This window comes from Drosophila obscura, unplaced genomic scaffold (assembly GCF_018151105.1).
Source record: "Drosophila obscura isolate BZ-5 IFL unplaced genomic scaffold, ASM1815110v1 contig_17, whole genome shotgun sequence".
Taxonomy (NCBI): domain Eukaryota; kingdom Metazoa; phylum Arthropoda; class Insecta; order Diptera; family Drosophilidae; genus Drosophila; species Drosophila obscura.
This window is the reverse complement of record NW_024542757.1, coordinates 3,061,642-3,083,057: the sequence shown is the minus strand read 5'-3', so window position 1 is coordinate 3,083,057 and position 21,416 is coordinate 3,061,642. Positions and strand designations below refer to the sequence as shown.

Below are 21,416 nucleotides of genomic sequence, written 5' to 3'. Positions count from 1 at the left end.
TATCGGTTTCTGGTTGCGCTTTCTTCTATATACCCATATATATATATATATATATATTTCATGTATGTATGTTCGAGTATACGATATATGTATATATATATGTATAGTTTGTAAAAACCATTACAATTATTTGGAGCGGACCATTATCATTATCATTAGATATATATGTATGTATGTTTGCATGTATGTGTGTGTACGCTGTTTTGTATACTTTTTGGGGCTCCACTAAAATTATTATATGTATGTACTTAACTGATAGATATCTCTACAATTTCCAAATATTAATGCATTATCAACTAAACCGAAATTGAAAAACGAAACTCTTAACACGAAGCGGAACGGAACGGAATCATCGCTCCTCTAGTATGACCGTCTCCTGCGGATACAGTTTGAGCGTCTCCAGGGTTTGGCTAGATTCGATGGCTGTCAGATCGCGACGCGGCCAGCTGCTGATCAGTTTGTACTCTTCGATGAGGAAGCCATTGGCGGTCACATAGTTCAGCAGATCCTGCAGGCATTCCAACAGAGTCCCAGTTTAGTGGCTTTGATCAATAAAACGAGATGTTTTTGCTCCGCTTACCTGCAAGTTGTTTTGAGTGTAGAATCTACGCTCTAGAAAATCGCCCGTGGGCTTTCGTACACGTATCTTGGAAATGTTGGCTTCCTGCTCGCCCGGCTCCTGTGGTAGCGATTGTTCAGCCTGCCAGACAGGGTATTTGAGTTAAGCAAATTCTTTAACCTAATTGGCAGCTACTTACGACTAATCGTATGGATTCGCGCCTGGCGTTCTCCTCAGCTCGCTCCGATTCAATGCGCTTACGTTCGGCTGCCTGGGCGGCTGCCTTTTGACTCTTTGCTGCCTCTTTGGCCATGTCCGCCTGTAGTGTTTCCTCGTAGGCCATGTCCTGCTCGGCCTTCACTTGATGACGTGCCGCTTGTTCTTCCTCCTGCCGTATCTCAACCAGCAGCTGCTCCTCGTACATCGCGGTTGTCTCAATGAGCCTCGATAGCAAGTCACCCAGACCAATATTACCTAAAAAGTTAAGTTTTGCATATACAAATATATCGATTTTGGGCATTGTGGATGTGGGTGCGTTGCCGTACCATGAATCACAGAGAGAACCTCGCAGTTACTGCCCAATTGTCGGCTCTTTCCAACTAGCATAATGGCCGGAAGCTTGTCCAGCTTTATATTTCTGGCCGTGAGTGAGGCGTTGCTGCTTATACGAGCCGTTAGCAACGAGAGGAACCTGCAGATATCATAGATTAATTGAGCAGTCATTTTTGATGGGAGTTCGATCGTAATATTACATGTCCTTGTTGCTCTCGTACGTCATGTCCCAGCCGAAGAGAACAAACTTTTCCTTTAATGTCTGAATTATGCTCTCTGCTTTCATCAGATGATCACAGAACACATTCGTGAGTATGCTCTCGCCGTGATGTAAGTAGATGGCCAAGAGTTTGCGCTATAATTATACAGAATAATAAATACACTTCGTCTTTGGGGAAATGCTCCTGTGCTCACCTCTTTGGCAGGCTGGTGGCAGGCCAGCTTCAAGGCATTTTCTAAGGGGCCGACAAAGAACTCAGGATAGGGCTCACCAAATCGTGACTGGTAATTTTCCACAAACTGGGTGGAGCCGGTCGTCTCATCATCCGTATTGTTTGGTACTAAAGAAACGACCTTTTAGTAATGGCAAATTATAAATTAAGAACGTTTTCGGCTATCCTCACTTAGATGTCTGTTGAGCGGTTGAACGGGCGGCGAATCTGTAAATATGTACTCAGCGGTGTTGAAGTCTGTGGCATCCTCAAACTCATCCGCTGAACTCTCGCTGTCGAGAGTCACCACATCGAATGTGTTGTTCAACGAATTGGAATTCGTTTGTGCGTTCTCGCCGTCGAGAGCCGCATTGGAATTTGTTTGAACGCGTTCCGCAATGTTCCGAAGCACGAATCGGTGATTCAGCTCAATGCCCGATTGCTGAAATCGTCAAATTATCAAAGATTAGTATACAGCCCGTATAGATAGCCAGAGGAACTTACCGCCAAGGTTGTTTCATTATTACAGCCACTGGGCCAGCCGGTCCATTCTTGATGTCTCACTGGTATGTTCTTCACGTAGTAGACATTCGTTTTCACCTCTAGGATGGTTGTCTGTCCGGATAGGCTCAGTGTGAAGGTACCCTGCGGCTCGTACAATATTTTGATGGTGAAATCCTTATCCAATCGCTGCGGCACCTCATCTCTGAAAGAGTAGCGTGAGACGTTGCGAAATGTAATTGAGTTTTTAGAATCATTATTTCTGCATCTGCTTACGGCTCTGTGTCCATGAAACCATCATCGGTTATATCAACCAGTATCAGCTCGTTTTCCGGCGACAAATCTAAATTACAAATCTGTGTTGCCCCTATCTGAGCATCGCTGGTTTTGGATGGCGGCCAGCCGCATATGTTCTGCCGACACACTGGGACATTGGTCACATCGAAAATTTTGCGTTTCAGTTGATCTGGAAGAAGCGAATCCAGAGGAGAGGATTGATTACCTTCGGTTACAGCTAACAGGTGCGCGAGGTACCTACCAATCGTTGCTGTTGGAGGCAATCGTATTTGGAACAGCCTATGGTTGAAGTGTATTTTGAAATTCATGCCGTTCTGGTTGTTGTTCTGACTGGAGGGATCCAAATTAATGCTCGACGTCAGCTGGGCTAGCAAATGTGACGCTACAGAAGATATATGTATATGTATATATCATGACATTCGTGTACAGTATATGCGACGCAATCACTTTAGACTCACTGGGATGTCGATGCCGCTGGTTCTGGTTGTGGTTGTGGTTCATACCCGATGCAAAGAAGCTGGAGGCGCTGGCATTCGATGGCCCCGGCAGCTCATCGTAGCTGGGTGGCCTGAAGCCGTTTGTGTTCGATTGCGCTCCTGGCTGTACTGCATCCGGGACAGCTGGCTGGGGCGCTTGTACGGGATGGGACAGCGGCTCATCGTCATGTGGCATGACTCGGCTAAGGGCATCCTGCAGCAGACAAAGCAGCAACGCCAACGCAATTGAAATTACGCATGTGCGAAGACCGAGACAAAGACGCCAGTGACGTTGCAGAACTTACCATAAGATTCCAGTTAACAGCCTCCAGGTGGGAGAAGGCCTCGCCGACATCGTCGATGCCAGTTATGTTCTGCGAATGTCATGAAAGGGGGAAGGAAAACTTGCATTAAAATCTTGAGCAAGTCCGAGAAAAATATCCCACAACGTCACCCACACACAGCGAACACACGAGAACACACGCATCGAAAATGTGCGCATAAAATAATCACAGAAGTTTCTCGTGTTTGTGCAGGGGGGGGTTGGCAGTGCACTTTACCTGGAAACTGGCCAGGGTCTCGTCCTTGTTCTCCGACATTAGAAACGGTTGCGTGTCCTGCTGTTAGACTGTTGAAATTGTTTTCTACTTTTAAGATTTTCACTACAAAAAATTACACAAAGAAAAAGTGACAATCCAGTGTGACCAATTTTGGCATAGACCAAACGCTATAAGGTATTTTGCTGTCAAGCGAATGTTATCGCTCACAGCTCTGTTACTGCCTGCCCTAAGAGATTCAAACGGACTGGCGCGTAAACTGCCAGCTGGAAAAAGAAGAGCGAAACTGGCAAGATATATATATATATATGGGTTTAACTGGCTCTCTGGTGGAGATCCATCGGCTATCTGATAAAATCAATAGCCGTGGAGCAGCCGCAGATACCAGAATCCTTTCATCTGCGTAATGTATTCGGTTTTAAATTGTGATTAATATGAGAAACTTAATATTGTGTACCAGTGGGACAGCGACAAGGCAGCGACCAGATCCCGCAGTACTCGATGTCGCCCACGCACAGCGACCAGAACAAATGTCATACGATTAATCTTCATAAGGGGAGTGAAATCAAAGACGAAAGGCGATGTGATTTCGATGTGGCCGGGACCCAGTTTGGCATAGATGAATCCTGTCGTTACAGCTGACAACATGTTGCTTGCTGCGCTGAAACTCGGCCTGGTTTTGGCTGCAATTAGTGGGTGTTGCATGCAACCAGCTACGCTTGCGGTCCGCGAAACGGATCGGGAACAGGAGCTGCCCCAGCGCATCTACGGGCTGCTCGATAAAATGTCCTGCGGCCGGAAGCTTAATGCGAGCGCCACATTCGCCCTGCTCCTGGCCGAATTCCTGATAAAACGTGAGCCTAATGAGCCGTGCATGTGCGATAGAGATGACAGATGTCCCCCACGTAAACAATGGGAATTTATGAATATTTATCGTTGGCAGAGAAACTGCGCTACGTGGCGCCCACTCGCTTCGAAAGGCAGCTCTACTATCATTTGCTGCACAGGATGGAGCACATCAAGAGCCGCTCGAGTGTCTCCCCGCCAATGGCAACGGCAACGGGCATCGAAAGACAAAGTAAGAAGAGGGAGTGGGAGTGGGGGACATGTGTATATCCGATTGGGACACTTGTATGCAAATTTAAATGTTTCTTCCAGTCCTGGAGAGTGCCTTTAAGAGGAACGTCCTGCTGCTGCCTCCATCGGTGAGGTATGGTCAATTGAATGCCAATGAAGAGTACGAGCAGCTGGCTTCCATATATGCGGATGTGGTCAACGAGGGCCATCCCAATAGAACGCAATCAGGTGAGCTGCAAGGGAAACCAATACCCAAATCTCTCTCTCTCTCTCTCTTGCTCTCCTGTAGATCTCTGCATGGGGGAGATTGTGGAGCTGGACTTGAGCAATTGTAAACTGCCTTCCCACGAGTGCCTGGAGCTGCTGACCAGCGATGCACCCACCTATGGCTACCAGAGGACGCATCAGTATGTATATCCTTTAATGGCTTAACCAAGAACCTGCCCCGATTCCGAGCTTTCAGGGTGCTTCTTCTCTACATGCTGCAGCATCACATGTGTGCCCCCCATTTGAGCCCTCCGCAGGTGTACGAGCTGCTGGCCAAGAGCCATTGCAATGAGGTGGAACGCGAACAGAACGCCATACGGAGCCTGGGGCTGCCCGAGCAGTATCGAGATTTATATTTGGAGCAAGGTGAGCCCGGCTTATCTGCCACTTGTATCTGGCATCTATACGAGTACCCTCCCGTTCTGCCACGACAGCAACAATCTGCGGCCTCTTCGGCTACAATGAGTTTTTGAACTGGCGCAATGTGATGGAAATTGGCAGCTGGTTCGAGGATGGGGCACAGGATGATGAAGGGGCTGACAAGTCCCACGATAATCAGCATATAAACGATCTGGCCTTGGTATTCCATATAAATGCAATGTTGCTGCTGCACTAAGCGCAGCTCTCCATCAACACCACACGCCCCGCTGCTTGCTTATTGCTTGTGCTTGATAAGTTAATAAAGTGCCGCTTATGGCTTATTGCTTGATGGTTGTGCTCGCGTCGAACTCCGACTGGAAGTCTAGTTAATACCCACAATATCTATGTATGTGTGTATGTATGCATGTTATTGGCAGCCAGCATTGACTTGAGGCATGAGGGATGGAATGGGGAGAGTGGCAAATGGGAAATGGGAAATGGGGAAAGGAAACAACATTTGTAATGTGACACATTACTTGCGCTTGGCTGCTCAACTGATGGATATGCAGCCACGACAACAACGAAAACGACGACAACACTTTCCATTACAAAATGCTAACATTGAAGTGGAATACTAATATTTGCCCTGACATACTCGAAAACATGGAAGCCGGAGGCATGCGACGGGTCGGTTCGGGGTCGTTTGGGTTCTCTGACTGGATATTAATGCCTCATTTGCTGCAACTCGGAGTGGGGGCAGGGCGAGTGCAACGCCTGCACTCGCTAAGCCTTCAACAAAGGACATGGACACACACAGAGAGACACATGTGTCGTCTCCTTTGGCAGGGGCGCATCGTCGAGGGCCATGAATGGCGTTTGGTCATTAGTAACGTTCACTTGTCAATGCAACAACAACAACAAGGCAACAACAATGGCGAAAGCAAGCCGCCACAGACTTGGCTGGTCTCGGTTACCAAGGCGATGGAGGCCAGTGGGAGTGGAAGTGGAATTGGAATTGGTAAAGGGATAAGGCCATGCCCGGGTCTGGCCTGGTCTGGAGTGGACATATCTTCCCCCTTTTCGTTCATACATATGTATGGTTTTTTTCAACCGCTTTCGGTCATCGGCAGGCACCCCCTTTGACATCGTGGCATCGTATCATGGGGCAAGCAAACAACCCTTGCAACCTGATCAGCTGTCGCCGTTGACTTACTGCCCACTGCACCACACACCACACATCCCTACGCCTACGCCTCAACCTACCCACCGGGTCACCCTGTCACCCGTCTGTCTCCTGTCTCATGTTGTTTTTGTTCACGCCTGTCGTTGAGTTCATTATGGGCTTATGTCCTTTAAAGTGTAGGTTACTCTCTGTAGGTGTTGATTGGGCTGTTATGTTGATGGTAGCGCCAACAACCAGCTGTTGTTTAACAGTGGACAAGTGCAAGTTACATTAATGCAAGTTGTGGTGTGGCCAGAAAGAGCTCAAAGGATAGCTGTGCTCCATAGGACAGTGACGGGAATGTCACACCTTGCATGAATATACCTTGGTCCAGTCCATGCCTCCATCTCTCTTCCACTGCCCACGAAAGCTCTCTCAACGTTCATGTTGTTGTAAGCCCGGAACGTTTTACACATGCGCATTACAATCAAAGAGAGAGCGAGAGCGAGAGCAGCAATATCTGAGAGAGAAAACGTTTCTACCGACTTTGAGAGGCCATTGAGAGCTGTCAGGTGTGCCTTAAATGTTAAATTCGCTCCGAATTATAATCAGTACAGCATATAACATATAAAATATAAAAAGAGTTTATTTGTTAAAAGCTTTTCTTCAACTTTTCCAAAATTTCTTCAACTTTTTCAAGCCTAAACTAACTTTAGTAGTCCCTGGCAACCCTATTAGCTACAAAAGCCAGCACAGAATTGAATTGGCGCCGCTTTACATATGCCCGGATAATCGTCCAACCGTTAGGTTAGCCCAGGAAGCTCTCTCCCGCGCTTACGCTGTAGCTCTCAGTCCTGTTAACTTACCATGGGTGGTTTATTTTGTTTGATTTCTGACTGCTTTTTGCTCTCTTTAGCTCTCTCTCTCTAGCTCTCTAGCTCTTTGGGCAACTGCCACAGTTGGGCATACAAATTCCGCTTTGCTCCGTTGGGGCTCCCATCGTTTCGATTGCCTTCGATACGCTCAGAAGTCTCCCGTCAATTAGAGTGTAAAAACGTTACGCTCCACAACATAACGGTATAATAAAACGAAACCAAACGCAGCGCCGCCGTCATCAGCGACATCCGTTCGCAGGATACAACCAAAATAATACATACATATACATACATACTCGTACATACAGCAACAGCCCCAGCCACAGCAAACGGCAATAACTCTACAAACAACGAGGACGCACTTGACAACGAAACGTAAAAGAAAACTAAACGAAACGTGGAAATTCTATATAATTTATATACATTCATATGTATGCGAAAACTGAAGGTTTTCGCCATCAATTGAGGATTCACAAGTGCAATGTGAAAGTCAGCCTTATACGACAGCTGAATGTGCCCCCAAGTGTGTGTGTTTGTGTGTGCGCGGGTGAGTGAGTGGTAGAGTGTGCCTGTGTGTGTGTGTGTGAGTGGGAGCGTGTGTAATGTAAATACCACGAAAATCGCTGAAAGCCGAAAAATAAAACCAGAGCAAGAAGCAGACCAGACCAGACCAAAGGCAGAAATCAGCAAAGACGACGTCGAAAGACGTTGGTGGGACGGCACTGTAAGCGGAGACGGAGGCAGAGAAACGGAACTTGCCCAGAAAGAGCAACAGAAACCGAAACAGAAACAGAGCGAGTAAGTACCGTTATTGTTGTACGTAGTTTACAGTTCCAGAAAACGTAAAATAATGGAAATTTATGTGGGCAGGGGCCAGAAGCACCGAAGGGAAAGTGGCCCCCACTTCAAGTGGGGCCAAGTGCTCACCCACACCCAATTACACGAACACACACAGTGGCGAGTTAAACTTTTAGTTGTTGTAATTTTGGGTCAAACTAAAGTTACATTCCATGATGATGGTGTTAAAATACGCAGTGATGACTATGATGCATAATGGTGCTTTTGATGTTGATAATTAATAGTTCATTCACATCTCGGTGCTGTTGAAAAGTCTATGGGAGTTCCCCTTTTTCAGCGTTACAAGAATTCCCTTTGGTGTTTGCTCTCTTCCACCCTACCACACACACACACACATATTTCAACACACTAACACACTCCAGTACACCCACACACACACACACTTCACGTTCAACTCCCACTCCTGCTGTGTGTGTGTGTCTGCTTTTGTTTTAGTCCTTTGGTCCTTTGCTGGGAAATTGCTTTGGCCAACGGTGTTTTTCCCTGCTTCTACTTCTACTTCTACATCTTCTTCTTCAACTTCGTTTGCTTTCATTTTTGCTGGCGCTTTTCCCGCCGCTTTCCCGTTTTGTTGCCATTTCGTTGTAGCGCGTTCTTTGACAGCTCTCTTGGTAAAGCGCGCACCTGCGAATTTGCCATAAATTAGGCCCCAGACTCGTATGCGAATGTGCGATATTGCCATGGCCAACAGATATTTAAGCACTCAATGCCAAGGCGGGAGTGGCAGCAGCAGGAGCAGCAGCAACCAGCAGAAAAACGCGCCAAACCTCAAGCCTCCAACAGTGGAAGCTCCTGCGAGGGCCAACATTTTAATTGGTTGCCTTTGGGGGCTGCTCAAAGCGTTAAAAGAGTCCCGTTCTGGCATAGAAACAAGTTTGATACAAATTGGGGCTTGATACGAGCTTGTAATATACAATTTTGCTGAAATCTCTTTTGAGGGAAGATTCTTTAAGATCTTTAATTGCGACTCAGCTGTAGAGCAATTTTAAAAGGTATTATGATCGCCCAATGAACATGTTCTATATGTATAGCTAGTGCATAATTGTTGCCCAAAAGCACTAAGGAAACAAGAAAAATTTGTTGCAAATTTGTTGCAAATTTGTTGCAAATTTGTTACTCCATTTGTCTCAGTAGTGCTTGAGTTTCATTCCATGATGGACCCTGGACTTGTTTGGGATCGAATAAAGTTCTTTCTCAGTTGTCCCGGATTACGTTATATATATACATATGTATATATTACACAGACTATATATTTAGTGTAAATGCACTTGCAGATTTTATTTATATAAATTGCTCTCTTAATAAGCTTAATTAGCCTGTGTCCACTGTGTCCAGTGTTTCTATTTGGTTTGTTCTATATTCTTGTCATTTGGTGAGTCCGAAAGTCGTGGTCGGGGCCTGTCTATGAGATGCGTGCACCCCACCCCCCGAAGATAAATCCTCGTCTGCACAGCTTCCCCCCCTGGTTTTTGTGTTTGTGTGTGTGTATTTTGTGGTTGCTACTCGTACTCCGTACTCCCCTCCAATTGGCTCTCCACGGATTTTGTGCTCTATTTACCTACCTTATAAAAACACAATTTATTGCTGCCTTAACGGTTTCGCTTCCCTTTGTGTTTTGCTACAGTTTCAGTTCGCCAGCATTTCTTTTTCCTCGCTCTCGCGTTCTCTTTTTTTTCCCGTTGCTTTGTTTTGTTTCATTCCAACTTAGCCTTTCCGCTTGCTCTGCCTCTGTCTCTGCCTCTACCTCTCCCTCACTCTCCTGTTTCTGTTCTGCATTGTGGTTATTGTTGCTGTTTTACGAGTAGTGCTGGGGCTTTCCTATTATTGGCTTTCTGTATAAACTTTTTGCCATCGGTGAAGTGACATCAGTGGGCTGGAGCTGGAGCAGGAGCTGGAGCTGGAGCCACTCACAGACTGTCCGGGATATACTCGCCATTTTGTAGTTGTTTGGCCTTGTTCTGCTTTCGAATCAATAAAGCAGCCGCACAATCGAGTGAAACGTCTAAATAATTGAAGTAAAAAGCCGAGCCCTGGCCGAGCAGGTTTTCCCGTGCACAAAGCCCCCCTTGAGAATGGAAATGGCAATGGCAATGGGAATGGGATTTTCTCTTGCTCCCACCACTTTTTGTATGCATTTCAGAAACTGTTGAAAATATCCCTGCAAATAATTCAGTTACCACTTTCACTCAGCCAGCTGCATAGTTCTGTGTGTGTGTTTTCAGCATATCTCTGGCTATGAAAACTTTTCGAGCAGCTTCCATTTTATCAGTTGTTCTGACCGGGAAAATCTACCCGGGGTTATGTTACGTTACGTTACGTTACTCGTATCCCATGAAAATTCCCCTTCACTTTGTGGTCACGTTCCTCACTCGGGTGCAGGGTGCAAAAGTTTTGAATTTACGATGGGCTGAATCTGGATCGCCACCCAAAAGCCCCCCAAAAAGCTTATACCAGAGCTCACCAGTCGCTCAACTCTCGGAGGAGTTGGTCAGGAGTCAGGAGTCGCGTCGCCCGCTGTTAGGCTAATCTGTGATAAATGACAAAGTACAGATCCATTCAGTCTTCAAAAGCCATGAGTCTTCAGAGCGATGAACACTTAATTGTGCAATCAAATCAATGCCAGTCTAAGCATTCATTTTTGTCCATTAGCTGACTAATTGGGTTGATCAACTTTATCGGGGCCGAGGCGTCAAGTTTTCTTTATGGACTCCAGGATATTTTTGGCATGAGTATGGCTATGGCTATGGCTATGGGTATTTGGGGGTGTGCTGTCTATTAAGTTCGATGGCAATGTGTTTTAATTAGTTTCCGAAGCCACTCAGCGCTCAAGTGGCAAGTTTTTGCGGCATTGCATGGCGTACACACACATTTTCCAGCCAAATGAGCGCACGTTTTTGTGAAGCAGCAGCATTTACCTGAATAATGAGATTTCCATACCGCCCACTTGCACACACACACACATGCATGTGGCTGGCATGCAATTTTGCACATGCAAACTCCTGGGTTCTCTATGGCTGCACCGCACCAGGCGACAGCCTTCAACATTTGCTGGCCATTCGGAGGCGTCGTACCGGAAAGGAATGCCATTAAAAACGCAATAAAAATGCAAAAAAAAAAAATACAACAAAGGCGGAAAAGGAAAAAAAGTAGAGTAAGAATAAAATCCCCAATGAAAGAAATACGAATTACATACATACATACATGCATATACATATGTATAAAGCATAGAGAACGAGAGAGAGAGAGAGTGGCCACAGAGTGGAATTGCTAGCATGGGAAATGTGGATGGGGGGGATAAGAGTAGTATGTCAACCTCTGCAGAACATGTCTATAAGTCTATATGTCTGCGTGTGAGTAGTTGTTTGATTGTGTGTGTGTGCCAGTCTGGCGGCGTAAATAGCCATAGCCGTAGCCATAGCCAAGGTGGAAAAATCGATATAAAATGAATACGGCAACATTTGGTGGGCCTCCCCAAAAAAAAAAAAACAAAACAAAAATGAAGAAGAAAATCCCAACTTGAGACAGTTACCGAATGGGTTTTTCAGCCCTAACGTGGAACGAATAAAAAATAATAAACGGCAAACTTTTTTTTGCACGCACAACCAAAGAGCCCCATTACCGCAGCACCTGCCCTCCGACTCTGACTCACACACACACACTCGCAGAGGCAAAGAGGCAGACACACACACACACAGTCACTGACACTGACACACGCATCAACTACAGAAAGGAGAAAAAAAAAGTGAAATAGAAGGACCAACGCAAAGCGCGGCCTAGGGCCGTCAGCGCAATTTGAAGGGGCAAGGGGAATGAAAATTGCCATAAAAAATATGTACCTACAAACATATAGTTCAAAATTGGCTGTCGCAGCGATTGATGGAATACACTAGCAGGAGACGGGGTGCTGTTGCCAATGGTCAAGCCAAGTCAGCTGGAATACTTTATTCAGATGCCAAATGGCGTCATGCAGTCAGTTTAAAGAACTTATTGGAATGTATACTTAAGAGTCCCAATCCGTAAAAGATAATAATTATAGTAATAATATTAGCTAGCTAAAGGCTAACCGACTTTTCGTGGAAACTCTAAGCTGTCACTCCATTAAGCTGAAAACTCGGCCCGGTCGCAATCTGTTGTGGCAGCTCTAACGAAATTGTATTATGGGACGTTAAGTTGTTTATTATTTATTAATCCTTGGAATTTGCAGTCACTTTTGTTTGATGAGATATACATATCTAGTTGCATCCATTGCAAACGGCTCAGAATTAGGTTGAAGCCAATCATCGGCAGCATAGTTTAGTTCAACAAATCCCTTGACTTCTGTCTCTGTTTTCTGCGAGTCAAAGCTAGCCAAAGCTGAGCCATCAGAGTGACATGCCCCAGTTGAGTCGCATAGCGTATATGTATGTACGTAAATATATAAATAAAACAGCAGCAATAAAATAGAAGCAGAGGAGGCAGAGAATCATATGCAGCAGCAGCAGAAGAAGAGCCATGCCGCAGAGTGAAGAACGGTTTCATGGTGCGGCTGCATGCCTGCCCCAGTAAGTATGCTACACATTCCACTAAAGCAGACCGAAAGAGATGGGACGAAACAGTGCGAAAGAGGTGGCAGTAGAGAGCAGAAAGAAGGACAGGCCGGACATGTGTGGGTCTGGTCCAGGCTTAAGTGCATTTCCACGCCTATTCTTCTCATCTCGGACACCTGACATTTCAATTTTCAGGTGGCTGAAGTAAAAAAAGAATCCTCCAAATCCAGTCTATCCGTTTCTGATTTCGATTTTTCCACACAAAACTGCGAGTAGGATTACGTCTGTCTGTGTTTCGATTGGTACGGGCACGGGCAGGGGCAGGGGCAGGGGCACGGGCTGCACACTCTGCCGAATTGTCGACATATTGATTTCTAATTACTTGTCCTCCACAGTAGGTACGTACGTACGTATATTTGGCTTAAGGTAGGACGCCAGGTGGCATGCCACTATGAGTGGGCGTTGATACGAGTGGTGGGTGGGTATGGGAGTGGTTGGGATTGGGTTTGGGATCGGGTTTTGGGTTTGGGGTTTTGATGCCACACCAAAATTGAGGGCTGTGTCTATTTGTTGTGGCGCCGTTGCCATGGCAGTCCCTATTGATTTTACTAATGCCATGAATCATGGAGCCAAGGGAACTCACGGCCCATGGCCCATGCCCACACCTAATGGCCAATACCCACCGCAGAGCTGATTGCTCCTTGGCGCGATGTTCCATTTGCCCATTGCGTGTTTAGCAATTTGCGGTTATATTATAATGACCACTTGATTTGCTTTTGGCTTTGCCTCCGCTTTTCGGCTACGTTTACTAATTGCGCGCTTGTGTCGCCTATTTGTTTGTTTGTTTGTGTGTGTGTGTGTATTTTCCAGTAGCAGCAGCAGCACCAGGAGCAGCAGCAGCACTAGCAGAGGCCGAGCAACAGTCGCTGAGGCAACGTCGAGACGCATGCACGCTAAATGCTCGCCGCTGGCTGATGGCCAAACTCGGAATCGGAATCAGAACCAGCAACGAAACTGGGAGCCCAGTTTGAACTGAGGTGCCACCCATCATAACCCACATCGCCACAGAAAAGAGGAGCACATATCAGGCATTGCGAGCCATTGAGCACACCTGTGGACCACTGCCAACCCAACCGAAGAGAGAGGAGAGCAAGGAGAGCATCATGTCCACTTCAAAGCATCAACATCATCATTATCGAGCGGGGTTCGTGTGGCTCCTGCTCCTCTCGACAGCCAGCGCCACCGTCAGTGCCATTGTGGAGCCAGAGGAGGCGGCCTTTCAAGGTGCGTATGACATTTGATTCCGTTTGGGCCCCTCTCGCCACCCCTCCCCTCCCTCACGCAGGTGTCTAATTGCGGAAATTCTGGTATTCGGTATTGGTATTTCAATTTTGAAGAGAGCCCTGGAGAGACGACTGAAGTGGAGGGCTCTGCGCCCTGACATATCAATAAACGACGACCCATTGTGTGACCAGAACCCCGGCCTTTGACATTAATGAGCAACTTAATTATGCGTGTGGTAGAGGCAGACACATAGAAAAGTAGAGAGGGAAACAGAGCGAAAGAGAGATGGCATGCATGTTATGCAATGGGAATTTTGTTTGACGAATTTTCAGTCACGTTTTGGGGAGTGACATCAACAGTTGATGGGCCGATTCTGAAGCCGATGTAGATGCTGATGTGTGCTGCTGACACTTCGATTTCAATTGCATACAAAATGCAATTTTTCAATTTCAATTTGAATACGCAATGCACATGCCACAGGCAGAGGCAGAGGCAGTTCCACTGGCAGAGATGGAGAGAGACCAGGGACCAGGGACCCGGGACCAGGGACTGTCACTTGTGTGTGCATATGCAAATCTGTGTGTGTGTGTGTGTGTGTGCTGTATGCTTCAGTGTCCAGTGCACTTTAATCGTCCCCACAGTTGCTTAATCAACTAGCAAGCCTGCATGCATGCATGAGCTTGTGTCTGAGCGTGTCTGCACCATGCCCCATGCCCCATGGCCCCCACTGGCTCTCCTGATGGCACTTTAACAGAGTAGCTGACGTGTTCGTGTCTTCCGTCTCCATCTTCAGCTACATCCCCATCCACTGCTGGAATGGGTTTTTGTGTGTGTGTTTGTGCCAGTTCGTTCCATTTAATACAATGTATGACGTAAGTGGCGGGGCCACTCGGGCGTATGCGTAATGCCAGTAATGTTTTACTTTTCTTTCCGCCTCAGCATGAGGTGGTGGCACACTTTTCGGTGTCAAGTGAAATGCATTTACACAAATGCCTCTGATTTCGCATTTTCCTAGAAATTTGCATTCAAATTACAATCGAACAGAGAGCACAGCACAGCCCTTTGCCTGGGCTCAAATATCTATCGAAAATGTACACCATCCACCTCCCTCCCTAGTTATTTAAGTAGTCATTAGGTTCGGCTAGGGCTCAACAGTTGGAGTTGTAGATAGAAGGAAGGTAGGTAGATGGGTGGGTAGGCAGGGCCCTCCGACTGGGTTTGAAATGTTGCCAGTGCGAGGCAGTAAATTACCAAAAGCGTATGTCTCGACCAGAAACCAGAGAACGGAGACCAGAAGCAGGATACGCAGAACAGACCAGACCAGACCAGAACAGGCCCAAAGTCCTTAAAGCTTATTAGAATTTATTGCGGACACGTCGGTCACACCCAGAGAAGGACCCCACCCATCCACCCTCCACCCATCCACTCGGACAGCCACAGACCTGGACTTGGACACGCAGGACACTCAACTCGAACTAAAATGGACTGAAATTATGAACTGAACTCGGCTCGACCAGAACTACGCCCCAGACCCAGCCCAGAGCGACACCCTATCATACATCTACATATATGGAGTACGGCTCACCCCAAATGCTAATGGCTGCTTTCCTCTTTCGCCCTTCTCCCTCCCGTTACAGGTCACTGCGGCCACACCAGTCCCTGCGAGCAGCTCTGCTATGAGATCCACGACGGGATGTACGAGTGCGACTGCATCGAGGGCTATGAGCTGAGCAAGAACGGTTACAGCTGTCAAGGTGCGAACCCCCCTCGAGCCGCCTAGCCCCAAATTGATTTGCCATTTCAGTTATTGTCCGGGAAATGTCCCATAATGGATGGGTAATGCCCAGCGAATCGGTTTGGGTTGGGTGTAGCGTTTGTGTCCGTTCGACCTGTGTTATTATTTGCTTTGGATGCATTTATGTTGTTGAATTATTATTTTGAAATTGCTCAGCCGGATACTCGTGTATGCGTATTGGTGGCGCCACGGCAAATTGATATTGTTGCATGCTGCTCCACTCTATCTGCTCGTGTGTATTTTCCATTTCATTTTCGGCAGTTTTGCAACAATTGCTACGTGATGTCAAATAAATATACGAAATACGAGCTGCGAAATATGCAATAGTTAATATTTTAGAAGGGCATATCTAGCCAGCAGTATACTCGCATTTCTGCACTCGACAGTTGGCCAATTTGAGAGTTTGTAAAGCAATTAAAATGTTTTAGTAATTGAGGGTCTGAAGGGGCAACAAAGTAAGCAAATGCTATCCCAATGCAAACAAAGAAATATCCCCTTAAATATGAAACAGATCATTTTTCAACAATACATTTTAATTGTTTACAAAATGCATTGAAATTTATTTGGCTATGCGAGACATTTATGGAAGCTGCATTCCAACACTTTAAATTGCATTATTTTTCAAATTTTCGTAACAACTTGCCCGCTTTGCAGTTATTAATTCGACGGGAAATGGATCCGATGGCCATGGCAAGTCCGACGAGGATGTCCTCTATCAGAAGGGAGCCTCGTTCAGCGCCAAGCTGGCCAACGATGACAGCAAACTGATGTCCCAGGCGGCGTATGGCGGAGGAGCTGGCCCAGGTGCCAGTGGCAATGGGAACGGGAACGGGAACGGAGTAGATGAGTCCGACTCGGATGGCGATAGCTACGACTACAGCGAGGGCGATGACAGCAGTTCGAGGCTGCAGGAGCAGCAGGAAGAGCAGCAACAGAAAGTCAATTCAAACGATTATTACATATCAGCGGAGAGCATCAATTTCAATTCGGAGGGCGATGGCCCCGAGCCGGATGTGGCCGATTTTAAGGTGGCCAGCACGGCGAGCACAACCACAATCAGAACCACCGCAGCGCCTAAGACCACAACCACCACCACCCGCAGCACCACCACCACAACAGGAGCCGCCCCAACCACAGCCAGTGACAGCCAGAACCAACTGGATGTGGACTATGGGCAGGGCAACGGTGGTGCGGATGGGGATGGTGGGGATGACTACTATAGCTACAAGTCCGACATGTCCATCTACGACGATGTCAACAATAATCAATTAAACTTAAGACGCAACAGCAACAGCAACAGCAAATCGCAAACATATCAGACGACAAGCAATACGAACAAGAACAACAACAAAAACAACAAAAACAACAAGAAGAACAAGAACAAGAACCGCAAGACCAACAGCAAGGTTCAAATGCATATCACGCGGGTGTACCCCAATCGGAACAACATATCAGGAACGAATGTGGAAATGGGAGCAGTTACAGGAGCAGTGGCAGTGGCAGTGGCAGCGACCAGCACTAGTACCAGGTGGGTAGAGGTGGTTGGGGTTTGGGAGTCCTCATTAAACTCATTGCGAAACGAAACCGAGGCAAGCGCAATTTAATCTTTGCTGCAGATATGAACCTGTATGACAACTGACTTAATGAATCTTTTCATACCTTCTCGAACCGCTGTTCCAGTTGCAATCTGGATTGTGGAGCCGATGGCATCTGCGCCTTGGAGGCAACCGCCGCCAGCTCCCGCTGTCTTTGTCCCTTTGGCAAGACGGGCAATGGCTGCAAGGATGGTGAGCGAGATGCTGTACCCTCATAGGGGGGATATGAAATGAAGCTAATATCGATTGCTTGCTGTTCCCTCCCACTCAGATATACGGGCACATGTGCCGCGCTTTGCCAAGCGCTCCTGGCTGGCATTTGCCGCACTTCACGGGGCTTACAAGCATGTCCAGCTGCGTCTGGAGTTCCGTCCAGAGTCCTTTGACGGCATCATATTGCTGAGCGGCGAACGGGACGATCTGACTGGGGATTTCATGGCCCTGCTGCTTAATAAGGGATTCGTGGAGTTCTGGTTCGACTGCGGCTCGGGCGTTGGCAGCGTACGATCGCGGGAGACCATCATGCTGAACGAATGGAACTCGGTGATCATCTACCGCCATCGCTGGGATGCCTGGCTGGTGCTCAATCACGGCACCAAGGTCCAGGGCAGATCGAATGTGAGTGGGGGAGTCTCTCGTTGCTGATCCCTGAACTCATTTTTCTTGTTGAATTAATCCTTTGCCAGGGCCTATTCTCGCGCATCACCTTCCGTGAGCCTGTCTTCCTGGGTGGCATAGGCAACATCACGGGCCTGGCCAAGCGCCTGCCACTGGCCGAGGGATTCTCCGGCTGCATTCGACGCTTTGTGGCCAACGAGCACGACTACAAGTTCACCGAGCATCCGCTGGGCGATGTCACCAATGGCTTCGATATACGTGAGTGTTCTACAGTCATTTCGGGTCAACGTTCGTTCCACTTTGCTCAACTCATTGTCTGTAAACAACACAGAGGACTGCTCCACGGACAAGTGTGTGCGCTATCCCTGCCAGCACGGCGGCAAGTGCCTGCCCTCGGACCAGGGAGCCGTCTGCCTCTGTCCCATTGGTTATGTCGGAGATCTTTGCGAGATTCGCATGGATCTGCAGGTGAGCTACAACCCTCAACTTCTATCTTTTGGAGGCCTCTAAAGGAAACATTTGCGATAGGTGCCCGCCTTCAATGGCTCGTCGTTCCTTCGGTATGCGCCACTCGGCGACAGCGCACTGATCTGGCTGGAGCTGAAGGTTATCCTGAAGCCGGAACAGGCGGATGGCCTCATCCTGTACTCGGGCCCGGAGCAGCGAGGCGACTTCATTGCCCTGTATCTGAACGATGGCTTTGTGGAGTTTGCCTTTGACTTGGGAAGTGGACCAGCCGTGGTGCGGTAAGTGGGATTGATTGATACTCAGCAGAAGGGTTGCTCAATCTCTGGTTTCCCTTTGGCAGGAGTGAGTACTCTCTCAACATGGGCCAGTGGCACACCATCAAGATCTCTCGGACTGCTCGCTTGGCAGTGCTCAAGGTAAATGTCAGGGAAATTCCCCATAAACTTATGGATGGCTTTTATAGCGTTGCTCCTCTGTCCACTCCACAGATCGATCAGCACCAGGAGGTCATGACCATCTCCTCGAATGGCTTCTGGCACTTGTCCCTGGAGCAGAATCTCTTTGTGGGCGGCGTCAACCATGTGGACCGCCTGCCGCTGGACCTCAAGTACAAGCCCTTCTTTGTGGGCTGCATTCAAAGGGTAAGTGAGCCTGATTCCACACAGATTCCACTCTGCAATGTTCTCTTTTCTTTGCGCCACAGATTGATATCAATGGCCACTCGCTGGGCATTGTGTCTGAGGCACTGGGGGGCAGCAACATTGGCAACTGCCCCCACGCCTGTGTGGCCCGGCCGTGCGGACCCCTGGCGGAGTGTGTGCCGCAGATGGAGAGCTACGAGTGCCGCTGCAGCATCTACAACGAGCGCTGCAACAAGGCAGCCGAAGTGCCGCCCGAACTGCTGCCGGAGCTGGCTCTCCACAAGTCCAAGGTTCTCGAGACCAAGCACAACAGAGATGGAGACGTAGACGAAGAAAGAGAAAGGGAGAGGGAAAGGGAGGAGGCCGTGCCCAAGAAAGTCTCGGTGCTGGCGCACAAGAAGCACTCGAAGAAGCGCAAGAATTTGCATAAGCCAACTGCCACCACCATCGCTGCCACAAGCACCACAAGCACAAGCACAACCACAGCTAAGCCCCACCCCACAGCCCCACGGGCGACGGATGATGAGGCAGCCGCAGCAGGGGCTCTAAGCAATGAGGAAATCGAAGATGATATCATATTCCGCTTTGTGCAGCAGCAGCAGGAGCAGCAGGAGCAGGAGCAGCCGCAGCAGCTGACGCCAGGGAAGAGACAGCCGCAGACTCCTTCACCTCCTGCTGCACATCCACATTCACAGGCACCCCCAACTTCAGCTCCAGCTCCAGCTCTGGCCATGGCCAAGCACTCGAGCAAGCATCAAGTGAGCAAGCACGAGCACCACCAGAAGCCCAACGCAGCCTTTGCCCACAAGCTGAGCCGCCTGCCCACCCACTATGAAAGTTTCCAGACGAATCCGGACAGCGACATTCTCACCTTTGAGGACAACAACGACTGGGTGGCCAGCCTGCAGCAGCAGGAGTACGCCGATGCAATGGCAACCAGCAGCCAGAACACACAGGACAGCCAGGAGAGCCAGGGTGGTGCGGTTGCGGGTCCGGGTACGTCGGGGGAGGACGACAGCAATGCCTTTGTCTTTGACGAGTCCCTGTTCGATGCCTCGGACGGGACCGAGGACTATCAGAGGAAGCAGCTGAACGAGGACATGAAGCGCATCATGTCCAACTCGAATACGCACAGCAGCCACAAAAAGGCGGGGCCCGAAGCACAGGCAGCACCGGCGCCCAGCGGGGCTTCCTCAAGCGAGACAGCGCAGTACAGGGACGACTACAAGGACGACGACGACGACCACGACGAACTGCTGTCGCCAGTGCTACATTCAGAGCTGGAAGTTCATCTAGAGAGCCATGCCCCCACCACGCCACAGACCCACACGGACTGGAGCCTGCTGAAGAAGTTCGACCTCTCCGCGGAGCATCAGTCGCAGGTGCAGGGAGTGCGCAAGAACTTTGGGGCCTGCTTCGCCGGCGCCGACAGCTATTTCCACTACAACGATGCGGACACCATGAGCCAGGTCATCAGCTACAACATTGATCTCAACCTGCGCATCAAGACGCACTCGGAGAACGGCGTCATACTGTGGACGGGCCGGCAGGGAACGACGGAGGAGCACGACGACTATTTGTCGCTGGGCATTGAGAAGGGGTTAGTGTGGGGTCTGGGATTGGGATTGGGATCCGCCGAGTACCAATTTATCCATTGATTTGTCATTCCAGATACTTGCACTTCCGCTACGATTTGGGCTCTGGGGAGGTGGACATTCGCTTCAATGGCACCAAGGTCAGCGATGGCCTGTGGCATCGAGTGAGAGCCATAAGGTAAGGATAGCTTGATTGATCTCTCAGTTGTGAGCCGGTGTACTGATGATTGATTTTATACAGGAACTCACAGGAGGGTTATCTAGAGGTCGATGGCCGCAAAACGTCCACGCAGCGAGCTCCTGGCAAACTGCGTCAACTAAATACAGATACTGGCCTATATGTTGGTATGTATTGCATATGGAGGATTGGATGGAGGATATATTCCAGATATGGAGACCACTAAAATCGATGTATTTAATTTGTATTTCTACTTTAGGTGGAATGCCGGATGTGGGATATTTTACGCATCGGCGCTACTATAGCGGCATCGTGGGCTGCATATCGGAGATTGTGTTGGCTGGCGAGATGAAGCTGAACTTTGACCCGAGCACCCTGGGAACGGAGCACAACGTGGAGACAGGCCTACTATGAAACGCTGCACTAACGCCTCAAGACTTTTGATATCGAATAGTTTAAATGTTATGTTAATTACACAAATGTCCTTTGTCGATTTGTGTTTGTACAAAAATACGCTTTTAAAAAACAAAACAGAAGGGTAGACGCTGAGGTTGAGGTTGAAGGGAAGAGCATTTTTTTACACCAAGAGGAAAGGAGATGAGTGGTGAGGAGAGGAGTGGAGTGGAGATGGAAGATAAGGAGTATCGAAACTAAATCTAGAGTGGAAAACATACTACATACATATTATATACAAACGTATTGAGTATATATACAATAGCATACATACATATACATATACATATA

General features: G+C 48.2%; 3 protein-coding genes across 4 annotated transcripts; 2 read left to right on the top strand and 1 right to left on the bottom strand.

The window, feature by feature from the left end:
- Positions 1 to 67: 67 nt before the first annotated feature.
- Positions 68 to 3,518, bottom strand: LOC111074680 (FAS-associated factor 1). The gene is made up of 13 exons (XM_022367560.2): positions 3,377 to 3,518; positions 3,122 to 3,190; positions 2,799 to 3,030; positions 2,582 to 2,722; positions 2,320 to 2,509; positions 2,047 to 2,248; positions 1,735 to 1,984; positions 1,526 to 1,671; positions 1,312 to 1,466; positions 1,105 to 1,250; positions 759 to 1,033; positions 581 to 700; positions 68 to 508 (listed from the first exon to the last, which is right to left on the bottom strand). Exons 1-13 carry the CDS (start codon positions 3,413 to 3,415, stop codon positions 350 to 352), a joined length of 2,124 nt encoding a protein of 707 aa, XP_022223252.2. The 5' UTR covers positions 3,416 to 3,518; the 3' UTR covers positions 68 to 349.
- A 331-nt stretch (positions 3,519 to 3,849) lies between these two features.
- LOC111074698 lies at positions 3,850 to 5,423 on the top strand. The gene is made up of 6 exons (XM_022367584.2): positions 3,850 to 4,227; positions 4,317 to 4,451; positions 4,532 to 4,678; positions 4,740 to 4,857; positions 4,914 to 5,083; positions 5,152 to 5,423. Exons 1-6 carry the CDS (start codon positions 3,993 to 3,995, stop codon positions 5,331 to 5,333), a joined length of 987 nt encoding a protein of 328 aa, XP_022223276.2. The 5' UTR covers positions 3,850 to 3,992; the 3' UTR covers positions 5,334 to 5,423.
- Positions 5,424 to 7,258: 1,835 nt separating this feature from the next.
- LOC111074670 (pikachurin) lies at positions 7,259 to 21,416 on the top strand. 2 transcript variants are annotated; one of them, XM_022367549.2, is made up of 15 exons: positions 7,259 to 7,912; positions 13,372 to 13,782; positions 15,420 to 15,536; positions 16,232 to 17,105; positions 17,258 to 17,364; positions 17,444 to 17,790; positions 17,859 to 18,048; positions 18,122 to 18,258; positions 18,319 to 18,536; positions 18,599 to 18,674; positions 18,747 to 18,899; positions 18,962 to 20,499; positions 20,571 to 20,672; positions 20,736 to 20,839; positions 20,932 to 21,416. In XM_022367549.2, exons 2-15 carry the CDS (start codon positions 13,662 to 13,664, stop codon positions 21,084 to 21,086), a joined length of 4,239 nt encoding a protein of 1,412 aa, XP_022223241.2. In that variant the 5' UTR covers positions 7,259 to 7,912; positions 13,372 to 13,661; the 3' UTR covers positions 21,087 to 21,416. The 2 variants fall into 2 exon arrangements, with proteins under 2 accessions (XP_022223241.2, XP_022223240.2); XM_022367548.2 differs by having other exon boundaries at positions 13,369 to 13,782.

Bases quoted from the DNA above. Each gene is read 5' to 3' on its own strand.
- LOC111074698 (XM_022367584.2), top strand. From the start codon at position 3,993: ATGAATCCTGTCGTTACAGCTGACAACATGTTGCTTGCTGCGCTGAAA. The intron at 4,452-4,531 runs GTAAGAAGAGGG...TGTTTCTTCCAG, and splicing joins AACGGGCATCGAAAGACAAA to TCCTGGAGAGTGCCTTTAAG. The intron at 5,084-5,151 runs GTGAGCCCGGCT...CTGCCACGACAG, and splicing joins AGATTTATATTTGGAGCAAG to CAACAATCTGCGGCCTCTTC.
- LOC111074670 (XM_022367549.2), top strand. From the start codon at position 13,662: ATGTCCACTTCAAAGCATCAACATCATCATTATCGAGCGGGGTTCGTG. The intron at 18,049-18,121 runs GTGAGTGTTCTA...TAAACAACACAG, and splicing joins CACCAATGGCTTCGATATAC to AGGACTGCTCCACGGACAAG. The intron at 20,500-20,570 runs GTTAGTGTGGGG...TTGTCATTCCAG, and splicing joins TCGCTGGGCATTGAGAAGGG to ATACTTGCACTTCCGCTACG.
- LOC111074680 (XM_022367560.2), bottom strand. From the start codon at position 3,415: ATGTCGGAGAACAAGGACGAGACCCTGGCCAGTTTCCAG. The intron at 3,031-3,121 runs GTAAGTTCTGCA...TGTCTGCTGCAG, and splicing joins CTGTTAACTGGAATCTTATG to GATGCCCTTAGCCGAGTCAT. The intron at 1,985-2,046 runs GTAAGTTCCTCT...TGACGATTTCAG, and splicing joins ATAATGAAACAACCTTGGCG to CAATCGGGCATTGAGCTGAA.